The sequence below is a fragment of the Trichoplusia ni genome, chromosome 4 (genome assembly GCF_003590095.1).
Source record: "Trichoplusia ni isolate ovarian cell line Hi5 chromosome 4, tn1, whole genome shotgun sequence".
In the NCBI taxonomy this organism is placed as follows: Eukaryota; Metazoa; Arthropoda; class Insecta; order Lepidoptera; family Noctuidae; genus Trichoplusia; species Trichoplusia ni.
The window spans coordinates 5,110,770-5,128,954 of NC_039481.1; the positions used below are offsets into that span (position 1 = coordinate 5,110,770).

Genomic DNA, 18,185 nt, shown 5'->3' on the forward strand with positions numbered 1-18,185 from the left:
TACGTGGCAGATTTAAAAGATGTCACGTTATTGTGAATTCAAGATCAATTTAGAAGAAAAATTGAGGGATCAGTTTGTGTGCGGGTTACGTAGCGAATATATACGTCAGAGGTTATTCGCGGAAGATAACATAGATTATCAAAAAGCGCTAGTATTAGCCAATACTCTGGAGGCAGCTGAGCGGGACGCCGGGGCCGTAGAGGAACGCAGGAACAAACTACCAGCCGGGAACTAAGCGAGAGAATACACAAGTTGGAACTCAATAAATGTTCAGCCTGCGGGGTCAACGGTCATGGGGCACATAACTGTAGGTACAAGGAGTTCGAATGTAGTTATTGTGGACAACCTGGCCATTTACGAAGAGTTTGTAGAAAAAAAGAATTTGATCGTCGCATAAAATCTACGATTTCAAACCGCGGGAATAATGGCGCGCGAGGAAGGTCACGTAGAGGGACGCGTGATCGGGTCGAGCGCCTACGGAGCGGGTGTATGGCGGAGCGGCAACATGGCGCGCGGGGGGCGCAGCAACGCTCGCACCGCACGCAGCAAACGACGTTACCGACGCGGCGTACTGGCTGAGCGAGCCAGCGATGGATGACAACTCCGGCTCGGAGCAAGACGTTGAGGGTACAAACGAGGAACCGATGTATCAAATGTCACTAACCAACTATAAAACCGGTGTGTATAAAGCTTCTAATTAATAATAAAACCTTATCGATGGAGATTGATACAGGCTCTGCGTTATCCTGTATAAGCAAGTCTACGTATAAGGAGCATTTTAAAGAATTACCTTTGAAACCATGTAAAATGAAAGTAAAAATTTTATGATGGCTCTGTCATTCAACCAATAGGGTATTTAGAGACTGATGTGCAATATATGAAAAATATGAAGAAACTAGATCTCTATGTGATCGATAAGGGTACTACTAATTTACTAGGTAGACAATGGTTATCGGAATTGAATATTGAGATACCAAAATTTACTAGATGTAACCACATTAAATTATGTAAAAATAAAATGTTTAACGATATCATTTCCAGACATGACAACCTATTCGATGGCACGTTGGGCAAATATACCGGTGAAGAGAGTCAAGTTATGCGTGCGGGATGGGACCGAGCCCAGTATTTTGTCGAGCGCGCCCCGTGCCTTATGCATTGCTGGCGCGGGTCAATGCTGAGTTAGACGCGATGCTGCGCGCCGGCGTCATCGAGCCCGGTTGAACGGTCCGACTGGGCCACACCGCTAGTTATAGCGAGGAAGGGAGACGGTGGAATACGCTTATGCGCGGATTATAAGGTGACACTTAACAAGGCTTTACTGGTTGACAGGTACCCGGTCCCGAAGGTAGAGGACTTATTTAGTAATTTGAGTGGCAATCATTATTTTACTAAGCTAGATTTGTCACAGGCTTACAATCAATTAATTTTGGATGAAACTTCTCGGAACTACACAGTAATTAATACACACAGAGGACTTTTTAAATACAATCGCCTCGTTTATGGTCTCTCTTCCAGTCCGGGCATTTTTCAAAAGTTCATGATGAATCTCTTTAAAAACGTGCAGGACGTAGTCATATTCTATGATGATATTTTAATAAAGAATAAGTCATTAGAATCTCATTTAGAAAGAGTTGAACAGGTTTTTAGTATTTTAGAGAGGAATGGGTTGAAAATAAAAAAAGAAAAGTGTGAGTTTATGGTAGGCCAAGTAAAATATTTAGGATTCATAATTGATAAACATGGCGTACGGGTAGATGCAAATAAAATAAAACCGATCCTATCTATGCCCGACCCAACTAACGTCTCAGAGTTGAAGTCTTTTCTCGGTATGGTTAATTTCTATGGAAAATTCATTAAGAATTTGAGTACTCATATTACACCACTTTACGAATTACTTAAGAAAGGTAAACATTGGCAATGGACTAAAACACATAGATATGTGTTCAATAAAATTAAACAACTTCTATGTAGTACTGAAGTATTGACACACTTTGACATATCGCTGGAGAGCATAGTAACATGCGACGCGAGCGCACGCGGGCTGGGGGCCGTGCTGGCACAGCGCGCGTCTGACGGCAGCGAGCGGGTTGTGGCGTACGCATCGCGGGCGCTCACTGCCGCGGAGTTACACTACAGCCAGATACATAAAGAAGCCTTGGCTATAATTTTCGCGGTAGACCAAGTTTCATCAGTATCTTTATGGCAGAAAGTTTACACTACGTACAGATCATAAACCGCTGGTCACAATTTTTGGGCCCCATGCAGGAATACGAACACGGCGGCGAGTCGTTTACAGCGGTGGGCCATTAAACTATCAGCTTACGATTTTAATATAGAGTACATTCGATCAGATAAAAACACGGCAGATATTTTGTCTAGGTTAATTAGCACTCATAAAGAAGGGGTTATTAGTGAAGAATTAGACACACCTGAACAAACGTATTTACACTTTGCCGCGGAAGCATTGTTATTAGATTATCAAACGTTAAAAAAAGAAACCGTTTCGGATAGTGTATTGAGCAGAGTAGCCAGATATATAAACGATGGCTGGCCGGTCGAGGTCGAAATGAAAGAATTAAAACCATATTTTAACCGTAGAAAGGAATTATATATTGAGCTAGGGTGTGTAATGTGGGGACATAGGCTAGTAATTCCTAGTACGTGTAGGAATAAAGTGATCGCTGAGCTTCATGAGAGTCACATGGGCATAGTCAAAACTAAATCGTTAGCGCGAAGTTACGTATGGTGGCCGGGAATAGACGAGGCACTAGAGACAGCATGTTGCAGCTGCACCGTGTGCGCTGAAGTGGCGGACGCACCACCTGCGCATGCGCCCCGCGCCTGGCCGTGGCCAGATCGACCGTGGACCAGGATACACGTAGACTTCTTAGGACCGGTAGCCGGTCTTACTTATCTAGTGGTAGTCGATGCACATTCAAAGTGGATTGAAGCTATTAGAATGCTGAGCACCACATCGCAAGCGGTAATAAAAGAATTACGAGAGATGTGGGCGAGATTTGGGTTACCTAAACAATTGGTTAGTGATAATGGCCCTCCGTTTTTCAGTGGAGAATTTCAGCAATTCTTAAATAATAATGGTATAGAACATATATTTTCGGCACCTTATCACCCAGCTTCTAATGGGGCAGCGGAAAACGCTGTTAAAATTTGTAAAAAGAGCATTAAAAAGGCGATTAAATCGAAATCCGACGTACACTCCACATTGTGTCGTTTTCTGCTGGCGTACAGAAACACACCACACTATACAACCGGGGAAAGCCCCGCCAAGATGTTATTAGGGCGCAACTTGCGCATGCGGTTAGATTGTTTGAAACCAGACCAGAAGGCACTTATTAGAGCTCGCCAAGAGACAGTAGAAGCTACATCGAGTGGCGTCACAAGACAGTTTAATCCGGGGGACCTTGTATGGTTCAGAGAATACCGTAGCTCAAACAAGTGGTCTGCAGGGACTGTTATAGAGAAAACAGGTAGTACAGATTATAATGTTAAATCTATCCACGGCACTGAGGTGCATAGACACATTGACCAACTAAAACCAAGAGTGATAAATAGGACAGCTAGGCTAGTAGATGCAAACTTTAGGAACTTTCAACCAGTTCAGCCTGTTAAGAGCTCTCGCTCTTCTCTCGTGTTTCCTTCGGACAATAATCGAGCGCCGAACACAGAACCGGACCGGACAAACGGAACCAGCTTGACGAAAGCATTGGTCGAGGAAACATCCCGCACGCAAACAGACGGAAGTGATTTGGTTACAAGTGAACCCTTGTCAACGTCAAGTGTACCTTTAAATATGCCCAAGGTGCAGGAGACGGGTAGTCCTAGGGTTCCTATTACTCGGGATATACGAACTAGTAATCGTACACGCAAACCGGTTAAGAGATATGGGTTTGATGATGATTGAAGTAAGAAAATATATTATAAGATTGTTAAGATTATTATTGATATGTTGTTTAATATAATTTAGTAAGTAAGTTTATCTGTAATAATTAAGGGTGGAGGTGTTACATATGATTATAAATATTTGTGTTGTCTGTGGTTAAGTGAGGAGCGACGCGCCAGATTTGGAATGGCGGCAATTGAAAATAGAAGCTTGAACTATGCAAACGTCTATTATTTATCAGTTTCGAAACGTCGGGAACTAAAATCTAAAATTAAAACCGCGATAAAATCCGTAAAAGTAGTTTCATTTCAATGTCTAACATTCGCGTAAACCTAAGAAACCACTATGAAAATTTCTACTTTGAATATATGCCACACCTAAAAAATGCATGACTGAATCAAAGCAACACGTGTTTTGCAAACCCACTGTAGTGGAACTTTTGCCGATAGTTACAGCATCGCATAAATTGCCATTTTTTACAAATTTGATTTTTAATTTTGTTGATATCACATTAGTTTCTGCTTCACCTCTCCAATTTTCGACGAAGGAAGGACGATCAGAAAATATTGATTCAGTAGTAAATGACCGATTAATTTTCTTTGATCTCAAGACTTTGATATTTTTCTTTTTTTCACCTCCGTTTGAGATTTTGTAAGTGAATGCTTCCTTTTTCGAGGGCGTTTAGTATCTTTATTCTGTGTATCATTAACAAGATCACTTGTAGCAAGTGCAATTTCTGTATTCAAGTAATTAGAATGTATTTTTACAAATTCATCAATTCGGTACTTTATAAATTTTGTTTTGAAAAGCAATTGTTTCAAAGTTTTGAAGTAGCTCTCAATTCCTGACGATGATGGAGCAGTATTATCAATTTTGAAAAATGGACATAGCAGATTAGACCACAATGGAAGTTTCCCAAGAATTCTTCTAAATTCAGGTATAAATGGTGGATAAAAATATACATTTTATTGATTTCTTTAATACTCATTGATTTTTGTCGCAACTGAGCTATTTTATCATCCAACCAAACAAAAAAATCAATATCCGCAGTATGATATTCTTCAGTTTTGTAAATTAATTGGTCGTTATCCATACAGCTGAGTTTCACCGTATGATCTAAGTCAATATTTTTCAATCGCGCCATAAGCCTGCTTAAGGAGGTTTGACAATCGGAACATGTACTGGTAGTCAAATCATCATCGTATTGACAAAGGCAAACCCTAATCATATCCAAGATGACTTCTTTTGCGATTTCAAAATCTTCACAGTTTTTTAAAAACATAATGCAGCGAATATAAAAATATTTTATGCGTGGATCTACATCATTAAAACATTTTAGGTTGTGCAAAGTTTTTATGAAATGACTAGAGTCCAGTCTGATAAAAGTAGAGGGGACGTCTGAAGTCTCTCCTTCTAAAATTGAAAATAGGTTCTTTATATACTCTTTTGTACTGCTAAACACCGTAAAAGCTTCAGTACTAGCGGCAACCAGGGCAGAAGAATCGTCAGAAATAATTTCGTGAGGTGTTCTATGAATTGAACGTTTCCATTGATTTAGCCAATATAATATAGATTGCTTGCCGTGTGCATCGGTGACCATTTGTAATACGGGCACAGATTTTAATTTAAGATTTCCTGTTATAAGACCTGCATACAGAAATAGTCTTTTGGTGATCTTTGTTCCATCAGCGAGGCGCATAGTTTGAAAAAATGAGCCAGTAGCGTCGATTGTAAGAGTAACTCTTTCAAATTTCCGTAGATACTGGTTATAATAATCAATTTGTTCTTCGCTCCAATAATAAACAAAGAAGTCAGGGTGTACGCTAAGACTGCGGATTATATTTTAATGTGTACTTTTCGCCATAGCCAATAAAGATATAATCGGATTAGAATCAAACCACTGTCCTTTCCGGACCTCAGATTTTATTTGACGTAAAGCAGCAAGAGAAGGCAACGCTGGTGTACTTGAAACCTCATTTTCATCTTTTTTATCGCCTATGATCGTTGAGGCTAACTCATTATGAACTACTATTGCAGATTTGTACTTTAATATTTTTGCTAATTGTTGTCTTTTATAGGGCGTTAATTTAAATTTCTTTTTTGGGTTATGTTTGATATTTTTATCTATATTGGTAATTTTACAGAAAATTGTGTGTATTTTGTCTGTAGTTGCATAACTTTTTATCTGAACGCATACCGTACACTGGGAACAATTACCTTTCACAAAGATTTTATTTTTAACAACCTTTTCGCGCTTTAAGGTCCAAGTGCAAGGTAACTTTGTATATTTATAAATGTTTTCCTTCAACAAATTACTCCATTTGAACTTTGGCATTGTCCTGTATTTCTTATAGGTGTTAGTGCCTGTTCTTCTCTGGTATGCATATAGAGGCTGAATTTTTTTCCAGTCATACAAGTCCATTTCATATGAAAATGTTTTTGTTTCTTTTTGTTTACTGTTCTCTAAATCAAAATCGTTATCTTCAAATGATGCGTTTGTTAGACAACTGCTATTACTAGCACTATTAATAGTATGGCTTTCACCAGTTGTCTGTTTCACAAGAAGTGAATCGTGATTTTGAAAAAAAATGTGACGGTTGCGTTTCAATGATATAAACAAAGCTAATGGGGACATTTTAAAATTAAGTTCTTTAGAGATGGTTAAGAAAATTCGATCACTACTTTTAATGTTGGAATTTTGTAGTATCTCAGCATATTTAGTAAAAACTTGTTTTTGATCTTCAAGATCTACCTTTGATTTACGACCTTTCGGCATAATAGTTCTGAAACAATGACATTCCTAACATAACTTATACTATTATTTATAAAGTTAACTAATAATAATTGATAGAATATAGGTACAATATTCCCAACAGGAAATCAAAGTGAAGTTATCAGTCACTTATTATGCACTATTGCAGCAGCAAATAGTATCCTCACAAGTCAACAATTATGACGTGATGAATATTAATATAGTTTAGGAACAGAAATTAAACTTAAATATGTGCGCAAACAAGTGAGCTCCGTCGTTAATGAATGTCAGATTACTAAATAAATATGAGGGTAGATACTTTCGACAATAATTTTCAGTTACCCTCAAATGAGATAAATAAATTAAATTGGATTAACTTAGGAATAATCTTTGTACCGAATATTGTCGAAAAATTTAATTTCAAAAATGAATCATCCTAGTTTAATTCATATAACATGGTCACCCTAAATAGCGAATTCGTAAGGAATATTTAGAAGTGATTTGTTTTTCAGATACCGAACATATACAATGTTGATCTGTGCATATGTATTTAGTAGACCGTTTATACTAAATGTTAGTGTCTCTGGTATTTTATTCCGTTTTGATCTCAGGCAGGTACAGTCAATTATTTATTATGCAGACGTCACGATTGAGGAGCCAAATGAAATGCATTTATTTATTAAATTCGCTCAGTCTACTACTTTGTCCATATACTACAAATTCGAACACACTTACTACTAAATGTCTTTAGAGTGGAATATAAATTGACCAATAACTTTCATGGCAATTCATGCTCTTGTGTATAGATCGAGGAGCCACATTAAAAGTATTGTATATTCTTGAATACAAACAGTACTGGGCTCAAATTTTTAGTAGACACTATACACAATTGCTACTAAATGATACAAAATTTTCAAAAATATACATGGAATACTTTCCGTGTTTCAGGTGGCTCCTCAATTCAGATGTTTGGATTGAGGAGCCACATTCACAGTTACATAACTTTAGACATATTATACTACAAATTTCAGAATTCGGTCTACAAAATTATTTACTTTCCTACTAAATAAGGGGGCGAGCTTCCTTTTTAAATCGAAAGTGGCTCCTCAATCCATACGGACATCTTTTTTGACATCTTGATGGCTGTCAGAAATCTTTCACTTAAACGATGATTCGATGTCTCTTACGGAGAAAAATTAACAAAGAATCAAGTACTAGGCTACTAGGGTGAAACCGCGTAAAACAGAAATGCTTAAACACAATTATTATATGAACAGCATGGACATTTCCATTCGTATTATAATCCTCATATTTAACGTTTATAATATTAGCAGGGAAAACATATGAATCTGTATACGGTTGCAGGTTTAAGACGATACAGCTTACTTGACCTGTAGTACTTGTACAACGGACATGTAAATACTGATACATTGATTATTTATACGGTAAAATAAAACAAGAAAATAGATTTTTTTTATATTATATTAAACATAAGTCTAAGCCTGCGCCTCAGGCAGGGTGGTGATGATATCCGAGTCACCAGGGTCGGTGATGGCGAGTGTGCATACCCTGTAGTACTTTCCGCAAGCCGTGCCCAACTCAATGTTGTTTCCACTGTAATGGTGGACTCCGGTTTTGGCCAGTAACGCGTAGTACTCAATCTCAGATTTCCTGTAAAATTTAAATAAAATTATTATTAGCTTAAAGCAATTTAAAAACATTACGTAAAAATGTTACTGCATAAAAACTATTAAGGATGATTCTCATTACAGCGGGCCTTGCCAAGGCCGGGGCGTGGACGAGCCGAGATCGTGCAACAAAAGTAGCATTAGTTCGAGGGGGCCCGGACGGGACACGGATAATGCACTGTGAAAATATGTAACAGACTAAAACCGTGCCCCAACACGGGCACGACCCGCTCGAATGAGAATCAAATAGCGATTAAAATATAAATAGCTGTGGTTGAAGTCATTGGGTCAAACCCACTGTACGATGCGTGTCGATCCCATGTAAGACCAGAGTTTGTGTGGTCCATCAATGCTAGTGTTGAATCTACGTCTATGTATGTAGCTCATTTGCAAAATGACTACAGGTAGCAAAATGTCCCCTTCCTCTAGCGTCAAGAGCCAGTAGGTGTACAATACAGAGAGGTACTGATAATTAATGTTTATCATTAAAATATGGGTTAAGTTTAATTTGTAGAATTAAGATTTATGTAAATTGATATCTTGATTGACCGTAAATATGACAAACTTCAGAATTAGACATGTAATTCACTTACCCATCAAAGTTCAGCAAATGGATTAAGACTACTCCATAGGTTTCCCATGTGCAACATGAATATCAGCCATGATATTTTAATTTCTCTAATAGGACTCAGGAAAATTAAATCAAACGCAAAACAGGAAAACTAGAAAAAAAAGTTTTCTTCCAGACCTTCATTTTGGCTTCTAATGTTAATGTCCAATCATTATTTTCATTTATAATTGATATACAGGACTGTTTCATGAAACACAGTGAGGGAATCCATACTTCTTTGTCCTAAGACTCCATATGCATCCCTTTGACAAATATATTGGGAAACTCTACTTCTCAGTAGTCTCACCTTAGAGGAGGAGCATTCTTGGCAATGATGACCAGCTTAGCTTTGCCCTGACGAAGGGTCTTCAATGTCTGTTTGTATCCTAGACAGTATTTGCCTGATTTCATAACCAAGGCAAGACGCGAGTTGATAGACTCAATAGTCTTTTTCTGAAACCAGAACAAACAAAAATAAATAAAATTGTTTATAAAAAAAAAACAATTACTAGTTCATATTGGCATTCAAGCCTAGCGACCGAGACTCACTTAATTTAAACATAGACCAGTTCACGACTGATGCAAGAATATGTAATGTTGAGGATCACATATATCACGCCACACTATGAGCAAGCTTTTGTCAAAATTGCTCGAGTTTGTAGACAAATTACCGATGAGCATAACCTAAATGTTTGATACTTTCTCAACCTTACAAATTACGGAATAAGCAAGCCTATCTTGTATCACATAATTTTGGACTTTAGATAATTAAGATTATTTAATAATTAAGAATTAAATAACCCTTCTTAGTCCAAATAAAATAATACAACACGTGTACGAACGAACACTAACCTGTTTCTTGGCGGCAACCATTGTGGAGGTTGATTTTACCACGAATTACTGAAATTGAAATGCAAAGTTAATTAACTGTTAAAGTTTATTTTTCGCAAGAACACCAACGAGATTTGTTAAGTTAGAAAATAAAAAGCAAAGTATTCAGAACGTTACACACCTTCCGTAGGAACACGTTGGAAAAGAAAAGGAAGTTCAGTCGGTATCAATCGCTCAAGTTCACTCACCTACCGAAGACCGAAGATCATTCAGAAATAAAGAATGAATGAATTGTAATGTTACTAATTGTCTATGTGCACGACTACACGAAATATATGGATGGAATCCTTAGCATAAAATTAAAAAAGTATAAGCACAGACCTTTATTAGGTACATTACGCTACGATAGTTAAAGGTTTGGTTGAAAGGGACTTACATACATGTTGATGTTAGGTGTGATGGAGACTACTTTTACGACATTATATTACTCAAAATATTACAGTCTAAAGTCAGTCTGAAGAAAGTCTGTGCAAGTATACAGTTCACTACAGTTCACTATTGCAACCTAAACGGAAATATTATATTAATATTTAGTCCTTTCATTCAACACGTCGTTAAAGCCTCGCTTTAAATTACTGCAACAAAATCTTTATCTTGTGTACATGAAAAGGGATACTAAAGGAGTACTACTTTCGTTCATATTAGTTTTCATAGCTATTTATAATTAATTTTATTTTCCTAAAGACGTCGAAGCTTACATACATCTCTATTACGTTCTCTTTATTACGACATATTTTCTCTATTACGTCTAAGTAGCCGGCAAATTCCGTCAAGTCTATGAATTTGTAAATATTTGACTTTGCGGTGACAAGTTCTACAACTGACAACGTCATCCAGAAAACGTCAGCGATCGGCTACTGATGAAGTGTGGAGCTGGCGTACAGTGTAGTGCTATTATATTGCTAGATTTGTTATAAAAATTAACTTAATTTTGCAGTAAAGAAACTTAGAGTTCTTAATTTTTCACAGCTGAGCTTATATAGATACATATAATATATAGACAGACAATTGCATTGCATAAAAATATTATTGAAATCAAACTTTACGATGGCTGAAAAAAGTGCTAGTAAAGCTAAAAAATCGGGTCCTTCGGGAATTGCAAAATTATACCTTTTAGCATATAACGGTATACAAACTTTAGGGTAAGTTAAAGCTTAAATACCGGCCAGAAACACTCATGTGACTAACTATAGTTTTTGGAGTTTTAAATATGTATTGGTACCTAATAGTGAATTCAAGTGAAAGTGAAAGCTTTATAATACATTATTTTTGCATTATCTATTATTGTATTAACTCTGGAAAACTAATATAAAATTTAAAAGTAAATCATATCAACTTGGCACCTAAGTTTTGTTAGTGAAGGGAAATTTTCCAAAATTGATAGTATTATTCAACTCACTTGTGTTGGTTTTTATACACATACTGTATTTTAGTGTATTACTAAATCTGTAAACTTGACGTTTTAATTTATAAGGTAACAGAATGATCAGTAATATCTAAATAGAAATATTGTAATATGAATAAAAAAAAACCAATATTCTTTAAATACATAAGCTTGAACCCCAAAAAAGCTATGAATAAAGCTGCCTAGCTATATATATTTGTGATTATAAAAATTAGGCTACTCTCTATAATAATAATGTGCCTGTATTGTTTCAGATGGTCATACATGCTCCTACAAACATTAACACACTTCTTAGACCGTGGATCATTGGAAACATTTTGGCCTTTAATTAAACCAACTGTTGTCATTTTCCAAAATGCTGCAGTACTTGAGGTAAATGAATGGTATTATTTTATGTATATACTACTTTAAAAACCAGAATTGCAGCAAATCTTAAGATATTCTAGTGAAACCAAGGATTTATTAAGTGCCATTGGCAAGTCGTAGGTTGCCTTGACATCAATTGACGTTAACCAAATAAAATAATTCCCATTTCAGATACCATTACCATCTTGTGAACTAGGTGAACCTAAAGATTTAACGATATTCGGGGTTTTACAGTAACATAGGTATATGCTGTCTCTGATGTTTTAAATATAATAGAAACAGAAGACATCGTCACTTAAGACTTGACTTATTTTATGGTTCTAGTGCCTGAGTATAATACTATATGAGACTCGGCTATGCTCTTGTATTACTATGAGTATTGCGGGATATGAATTTAAGAGGCAATACAATGATTTAATCAATGGAAATCTATGTAAGATGAAATTAATGAAGAGATTCTATTATATCATAAATAACAGAAGCTTCAGTAAGCCTGTAAAACCTTACAGAACCATCTATTGTGCAAACTATTCCTAATAATTATGTAGTTTCGAATAGTTTTTTTTAAAGAATTAAGCATGTACATTATTGTACAACAATTAAACAAATCAATTCATTTTTCGCTAGACGAACTGTGCTACGTGACGCGAGTTCAATACCCTCCTAGGAAAAGCGTTTGTGTAACCCATGAATGCTTGTTGTGAGTCTGCAACAAATCAAAAACGACGAATGAAACGACTTTATTATGCACTTTTTGACGTAATGCGGAAAAGATCTTTTTTGTTTTACCTGTCTCATGGTCGTTTTCTGCAATCAGGCAGTTTAATTTGATCTGCAATGTTGTCTTTTGTTTATGTTTTCTAAATTATTCTACTAAGTAGAGCTTGTGTCATATGCTTATGTACAGTATCTGCATACAGTGTAAATGTGTATAAGCCACCAAGCTAGGGTAGCTAGGTAAGCGACTAATAACAATCGTTTGAGTCTCTGTTATGAATCTCTCTTTGTTATAAGTCTAAGTTTTTGAATTGTCGGTCTTGAAAAAGAAAACATTAGATGTTGCTAGGTGACGACTCTAATCGATCTTGCTTTCTTCTACTGTTTTAAATCAAATCAAAATCGTTTATTGCAATCCATAATGTAGGTACAAGTGGTGGTAAAGATAAAATTTGGAAACAATTATGTTGTAAGGGTATGTTGTAAGGCTCATTGTGCTGAATAAGACTGACATTGACGAGTAAATAGGTATTTAGTAAAAATATCGTTTTGCGTCGTTTATGGAAAACCATGATTAAATTTATTAACAATAAAATCTATGAGAAAATGCCATGACTTCTAAAAAACACGAAGAATAAATAAAAATATCATTGTAATTTGAAGTGATATGGTTGGTAAAATTTACGCAGGCATTGTTTATTGTATAAAATTTGAACATATCAATTTAAATGACCGCAAGTAATAGGAAATTTCTAACTTATCAACTAAGCTCGACCATTTGGTCACGACAATTTTTTTCTTTACAATAACGCTGTATTTCACCAAATATAATTTAAGTCCTTCATGAACACTATAAAAATCTTGTATTCAATGTTAACTTGTATCGCCTCTTAACCTTCACTTATCAATTAAGTACCTATACAAGTACTAAATGTATTCATTTCGGGATCTTTTGTCACCGGTCAAGGTAAGCTAAATTCGCGTTTACTATGCCTACGCCTACTACTAGCGTATAAATTACTTGTCATTTGTACATTTATTTATGTACTACGTATGGAATAGCTACATCGAAATTGATTAAGGAGTTGAAAAAGAATCACAAATACAATTTATATGCCGTTGACAGTTATAGTTTATGCGTTTACCTTGCTGTGTATGTTGAGAAGTATAACAATTACTTTTTAAATGCTAACACCGCATGTGTTAATTCAGTTAATTGCATGTATCCTTATATATATATACATATTATAAAACAAAGTCCCCCGCCGCGTCTGTCTGTCTGTCTGTTCGCGATAAACTAGAAAAGTACTGAACGGATTTTTATGCGGTTTTCAACAATAGATAGAGCAATTCTTGAGGAAGGTTTTAGTGTATAATAAGTTTAGGTTTTGTGTAAACTGACGATATTACAACGATATTAGTTAAACATGTCGGAAAAAATTAAGCCATTCGAGAGCTTTCCTCGAGAACGCTGCCAAAACCTTTTGAGTTACAACAAAACAATGTATGGCGGGTTTGTACCTCTTTAATAGATCTACAAAAAAGTCTGCGGTGGTATACGTCTATCTTCCAAGGATAACCCACAATAACCATTTTTATGTGTTTTCTTAATACAGTAAAATTATGGGTTATTTACGAACCTATTTTTAACAATACAGTATTAATCCTTATCCAAATAAATAAGTTAAATATATTATGCATGTAATATAGAACAAAATTGCCATTTACACTACACCAAAAAAGTTAATAGGTAATGAGTTATCGTAATATTAAAATCTCCGCGCGAGAAATTAAAAATCGATGAAACGTAGCGAAGATATCGTTGGCATCTATATATACTAATATATAAAGCTGAAGAGTTTGTTTGTTTGTTTGTTTGAACGCGCTAATCTCAGGAACAACTGGTTCAAATTGAAAAAATATTTTTGTGTTGAATAGACCATTCATCGAGGAAGGTTTTAGGCTATATATCATCACGCTGCGACCAATAGGAGCGAAGAAAAAGTCATAACTATTCTAACCACGCAGACGAAGTCGCGGGCAACAGCTAGTAATTATTAAGATGGAAAATACAAGAACCAGCCACTTCTCTTTTATTAAATCATATTTGTGCCGCAATATCCGTAATGATATAACAGTACCTGCGTCATTTATTTACTTTATTAAAGTGCTAACACATTACTGGAAAACTTGTTTGAGTTAGTAGATGAAAATAATGTGTAAGGGTATCGGTAATAAAACAGGTAGATCTGATGAATATCGTTACTTGAGTCCCTATTGAGACGTATGTGGACGTCACTTAATATATCTAAATGAATAGGCTCGTAATCGACATATAGGCATACATATACATACGCGGCAGGCAAATAAACTCATATCCAAGAATAATATGTGCATATGTTAACCCTAGAGCGCACACGTTCACGAGTTCACTTAGTCGGCTGCTTAAAATGTTATACAGCGACCACAATATAAAATGCTATATTTTTATTTCAACACATTATAACGTTGCTAAAATCGGCTCGGCTTAGCTAGCGCGTAATTTTTATAGGTATTTAAGCATAAAAAGAAAACAAAATAGTATATTTTACAACCTCCTTTGCCGGTTGCGTCGATTGCTGAGCGCAAAAACGGTATCAGCACTCATAAACACAAAATAAATGCGATCGTATTTTGAAACAAGATTTTACGTACGATCTACGATCGTTTAATTACTTTATCTAAATAAAATCGCAATTGTATACGTGACTACTACAAAGGTATTTATAATATAGTACGGATCTATTTTTCTGATAAGATAATTCTTGTTTATGATGGACGTTATCGATGTATTATGACTGTGCTCGTAGTAAGTAGGTATCATACGCTATAGCCAGTTACGAAGGTGGAAGAGATATAAAATGTCTTACCTAATTAGAATATAGAAATAATGCATTGATCGAATTAGTTAGAGTAAAGGCCCAGCCTTAAGGAAAAAGACGATGTTATTGGATAAACCAATAGGATTAGTTCTTTCACATCTATTCGCTTACTTTCGATGCAAAATTGGAAATGGATCAAGCGGAGATTTTTGGGTAGAATTTAATACCGCGAGTGTGCAAGTGGGACGACTCGAGTCCCTAAGGGACACTGACTTTAAACTTGGCCGAATTCCTCCAGCAAATCAAGATATAACTTTTGTAACGACAGGATTTCTTCTTTCGTTGACAAAACTAACTGGTTTCAAACTCTCACGGCGCTCATTTTTTTAGCTCATCTCTTATCGCTTTGGTTAGATATCATCTGGGGAAGGAATCAAAATAATAAGGGCCGTTAACTGATCTTAGAGCCAACTGTGTATAGAAGTTAAAGGTTTATAAATATTTATTTCTTTACAGGTTATACACGCCGTAATAGGCCTGGTACCTTCAGGAGTGATGGTAGTATTGCCACAAGTGTACTCTCGTGTGTTCCTAGTATGTGGATGTCTGTTAGCTACACACTCGGCAACAATTAGTCCGGGTCTTCCACTGTGCATTTTGGCTTGGTCCATCACTGAAATAATAAGATATGCTTATTACACACTTAATTTAATTAACGCTGTTCCGCAAACACTGCTGTTTTTCAGGTGATCATTTTTTTATGTTATGAGAATTTATAATGAAGTAACTACCGTAACGTATTAAGAAACTTTAATGTCGGTTTAATTATCTAACTCCGTGATGTTAGTTTTAATTTTATTTTTGTTCACTGTTTCAGATATTCCACGTTCTTGATACTGTACCCGATCGGAATAACCGGCGAGTTGTTGTGCATGTACCACTCTCTCGATGAGATCGCAGAGAAGCAATTATTTACGATTTCTATGCCGAACGCGTGGAATGTAGCATTCAACTACTATTACTTCCTCGTGTTCTACATGTTCTTGTACATCCCCATCTTTCCGTTCCTATACGGCCATATGTTGGCGCAGAGAAGGAAAATGCTCGGCAAGGATGCAAAGAAAACCAAATAATTATGAATATATATCTACCTCACTTATCACATTGATGAGTTATAAATGTTATAGAATCTCTACAATTACAGCATTTAGAGTATTGGTGCGTTAAGAACTTTAATGGTAATCATGAATAAAATTATTTTGCTTATTGTTACCACGCAAGGGTCACATCATGTTCATCAATAAGCAGTATAATACTCACTGTCGCACTGCGATCGAATACTTTGCATACATTATTGTAAATGGTTTGGTGTTTAACATTAAGTACATTATAATAGTTGTAACTGTGGGTTGGTTCATTGTTAATTAATTTATTCTTGGTTGTATGGGTTATGGGCAATGACATAGAAATAAATATATTTTAATTAATTTCCTATTCCTTTGTTTTATTTTTATACTGTCATTACGGATGTAAATATATATACTTCGCGGTCAGTCACTTCGCGGTCAGTCACTTCGCGGTTTGACTCCTGCAAGAACAACCAGTATTTTGTTTGTCCTGTACACCGATACTGAAAAGTAGGTCCCTGGGCAGGCGCAGATCCACCGTCGTAGGCACGGTGGGCAAAACACGAATTTACTTCTGACGTCACATTTTAAAATTCGACGAGTTCAATAGATAGTATATCGATAAGTATTCCCATCCCTAATGTCAAAGTCCTGATACACAGAAAAACCACAAGCACAGATTACTAAATAGTTACTCCTCAAGGGTCATGATTGTTCATGAGTAAATTCAAAATCCGTCCTGTGTGGCCTTATTTTCTGCTGTGCTCACAACCTTTTTTGAAGGCTGGATCGGCGCCTGTCCCTGGAATGGATTATTCAGGTTTTAAATAATTTGAAGTACCTTATTTTAAATATACATAATCTCACCGGACTTATGTATACCTACTGTGTTCGTTTGCGTATAAATGGACATACGGGAAATGTGATCTCCGCTGATCTTGGCTTGTTAAGAAAACCGAAGTTTCGTCGGTCCAATGGACTTAAAGAAACATTCAGACAGATTGTCTCAATCGGGTTATTAGAATAAGCTTTGTCATGAATAGATATTAAAGATATCCTACCTAACTAAAGGCAGGAATATGACTAGGTACGATTACGAATGAAGAATATAAATATGAATACGATTATGAAAGTAATAACTTTGAATCTTTAGACAAATTATGTGATTATTTGAGAGTTGCCACTTGCAAAATATTTATGGTGACGACTTTTATCAAGGTTAACAGAAATGCATATCTTGGATATACACGATAAAAAAAAGGGCAAAAGACAGAGCAGTATGAAAAATAAAGATTCCAGGCTAAAAATAAAGATGATAAAGATGAATACATTTACCTACCTACTCCTCCTCCTCTCATTGTTGTCTCGTTGCTTAGGCTCTTGATCCGGAATCTCCTGTCTCTGGAGCATTTTTTTTAATTATGTTGCTCAACTGCTGCTATCTTTGGCATGATGATGCTTTGGTGTTCAGTGTAAAAAGCCGACCATCTGAGTGAGCTATCACCCCTTGGATCATCAAATGTTCGAGGTTAGGTCCGTCAGTAACACAGTCTAAGGGATATCGTGGAGTCAGGTGTCCGGGTTGAGGAGGTCAGTTACTAGTGCAAATAACTGATCAAGATATGGATTGTACCAGTTATTACTTTGATATAAACGGACAAGCATATTTTATTTACAATACAAGCAAATGCCGTACGAATTGTAAGTAATTAAAATACTTACTTATTAAATACCTAGTAAAATTCCACCTTCATCTATGTACGATATGACAAAAACTTAATAGATTGGCCGATGTTATTGATAATATCGACATAAACAGATTATTTGCGTGAAACTCATCAATTATGATCCATATCGGCTCTTT

The 18,185-nt window shown here is 35.9% G+C and overlaps 3 protein-coding genes and 1 long non-coding RNA gene across 4 annotated transcripts; 2 read left to right on the forward strand and 2 right to left on the reverse strand.

Moving 5' to 3' along the window:
- Positions 1-2,632: 2,632 nt before the first annotated feature.
- On the forward strand, positions 2,633-3,925 carry LOC113493004 (uncharacterized protein K02A2.6-like). The gene has a single exon (XM_026870766.1). It carries the CDS (start codon positions 2,633-2,635, stop codon positions 3,923-3,925), a length of 1,293 nt encoding a protein of 430 aa, XP_026726567.1.
- Positions 3,926-8,120: 4,195 nt separating this feature from the next.
- LOC113492673 (60S ribosomal protein L30) lies at positions 8,121-10,037 on the reverse strand. The gene is made up of 4 exons (XM_026870269.1): positions 9,967-10,037; positions 9,807-9,854; positions 9,262-9,407; positions 8,121-8,327 (listed from the first exon to the last, which is right to left on the reverse strand). Exons 2-4 carry the CDS (start codon positions 9,825-9,827, stop codon positions 8,153-8,155), a joined length of 342 nt encoding a protein of 113 aa, XP_026726070.1. The 5' UTR covers positions 9,828-9,854; positions 9,967-10,037; the 3' UTR covers positions 8,121-8,152.
- A 633-nt stretch (positions 10,038-10,670) lies between these two features.
- LOC113492676 (very-long-chain (3R)-3-hydroxyacyl-CoA dehydratase hpo-8-like) lies at positions 10,671-16,688 on the forward strand. Its single transcript, XM_026870273.1, has 4 exons — positions 10,671-10,987; positions 11,505-11,622; positions 15,711-15,940; positions 16,072-16,688. The coding sequence occupies exons 1-4, from the start codon at positions 10,893-10,895 to the stop codon at positions 16,325-16,327; spliced, it is 699 nt and encodes a 232-aa protein (XP_026726074.1). The 5' UTR covers positions 10,671-10,892; the 3' UTR covers positions 16,328-16,688.
- LOC113492677 lies at positions 16,604-18,035 on the reverse strand. Its single transcript, XR_003400517.1, has 2 exons — positions 17,661-18,035; positions 16,604-17,123 (listed from the first exon to the last, which is right to left on the reverse strand). It is a non-coding gene; the product is annotated as an uncharacterized LOC113492677 (long non-coding RNA).
- Positions 18,036-18,185: the final 150 nt, after the last annotated feature.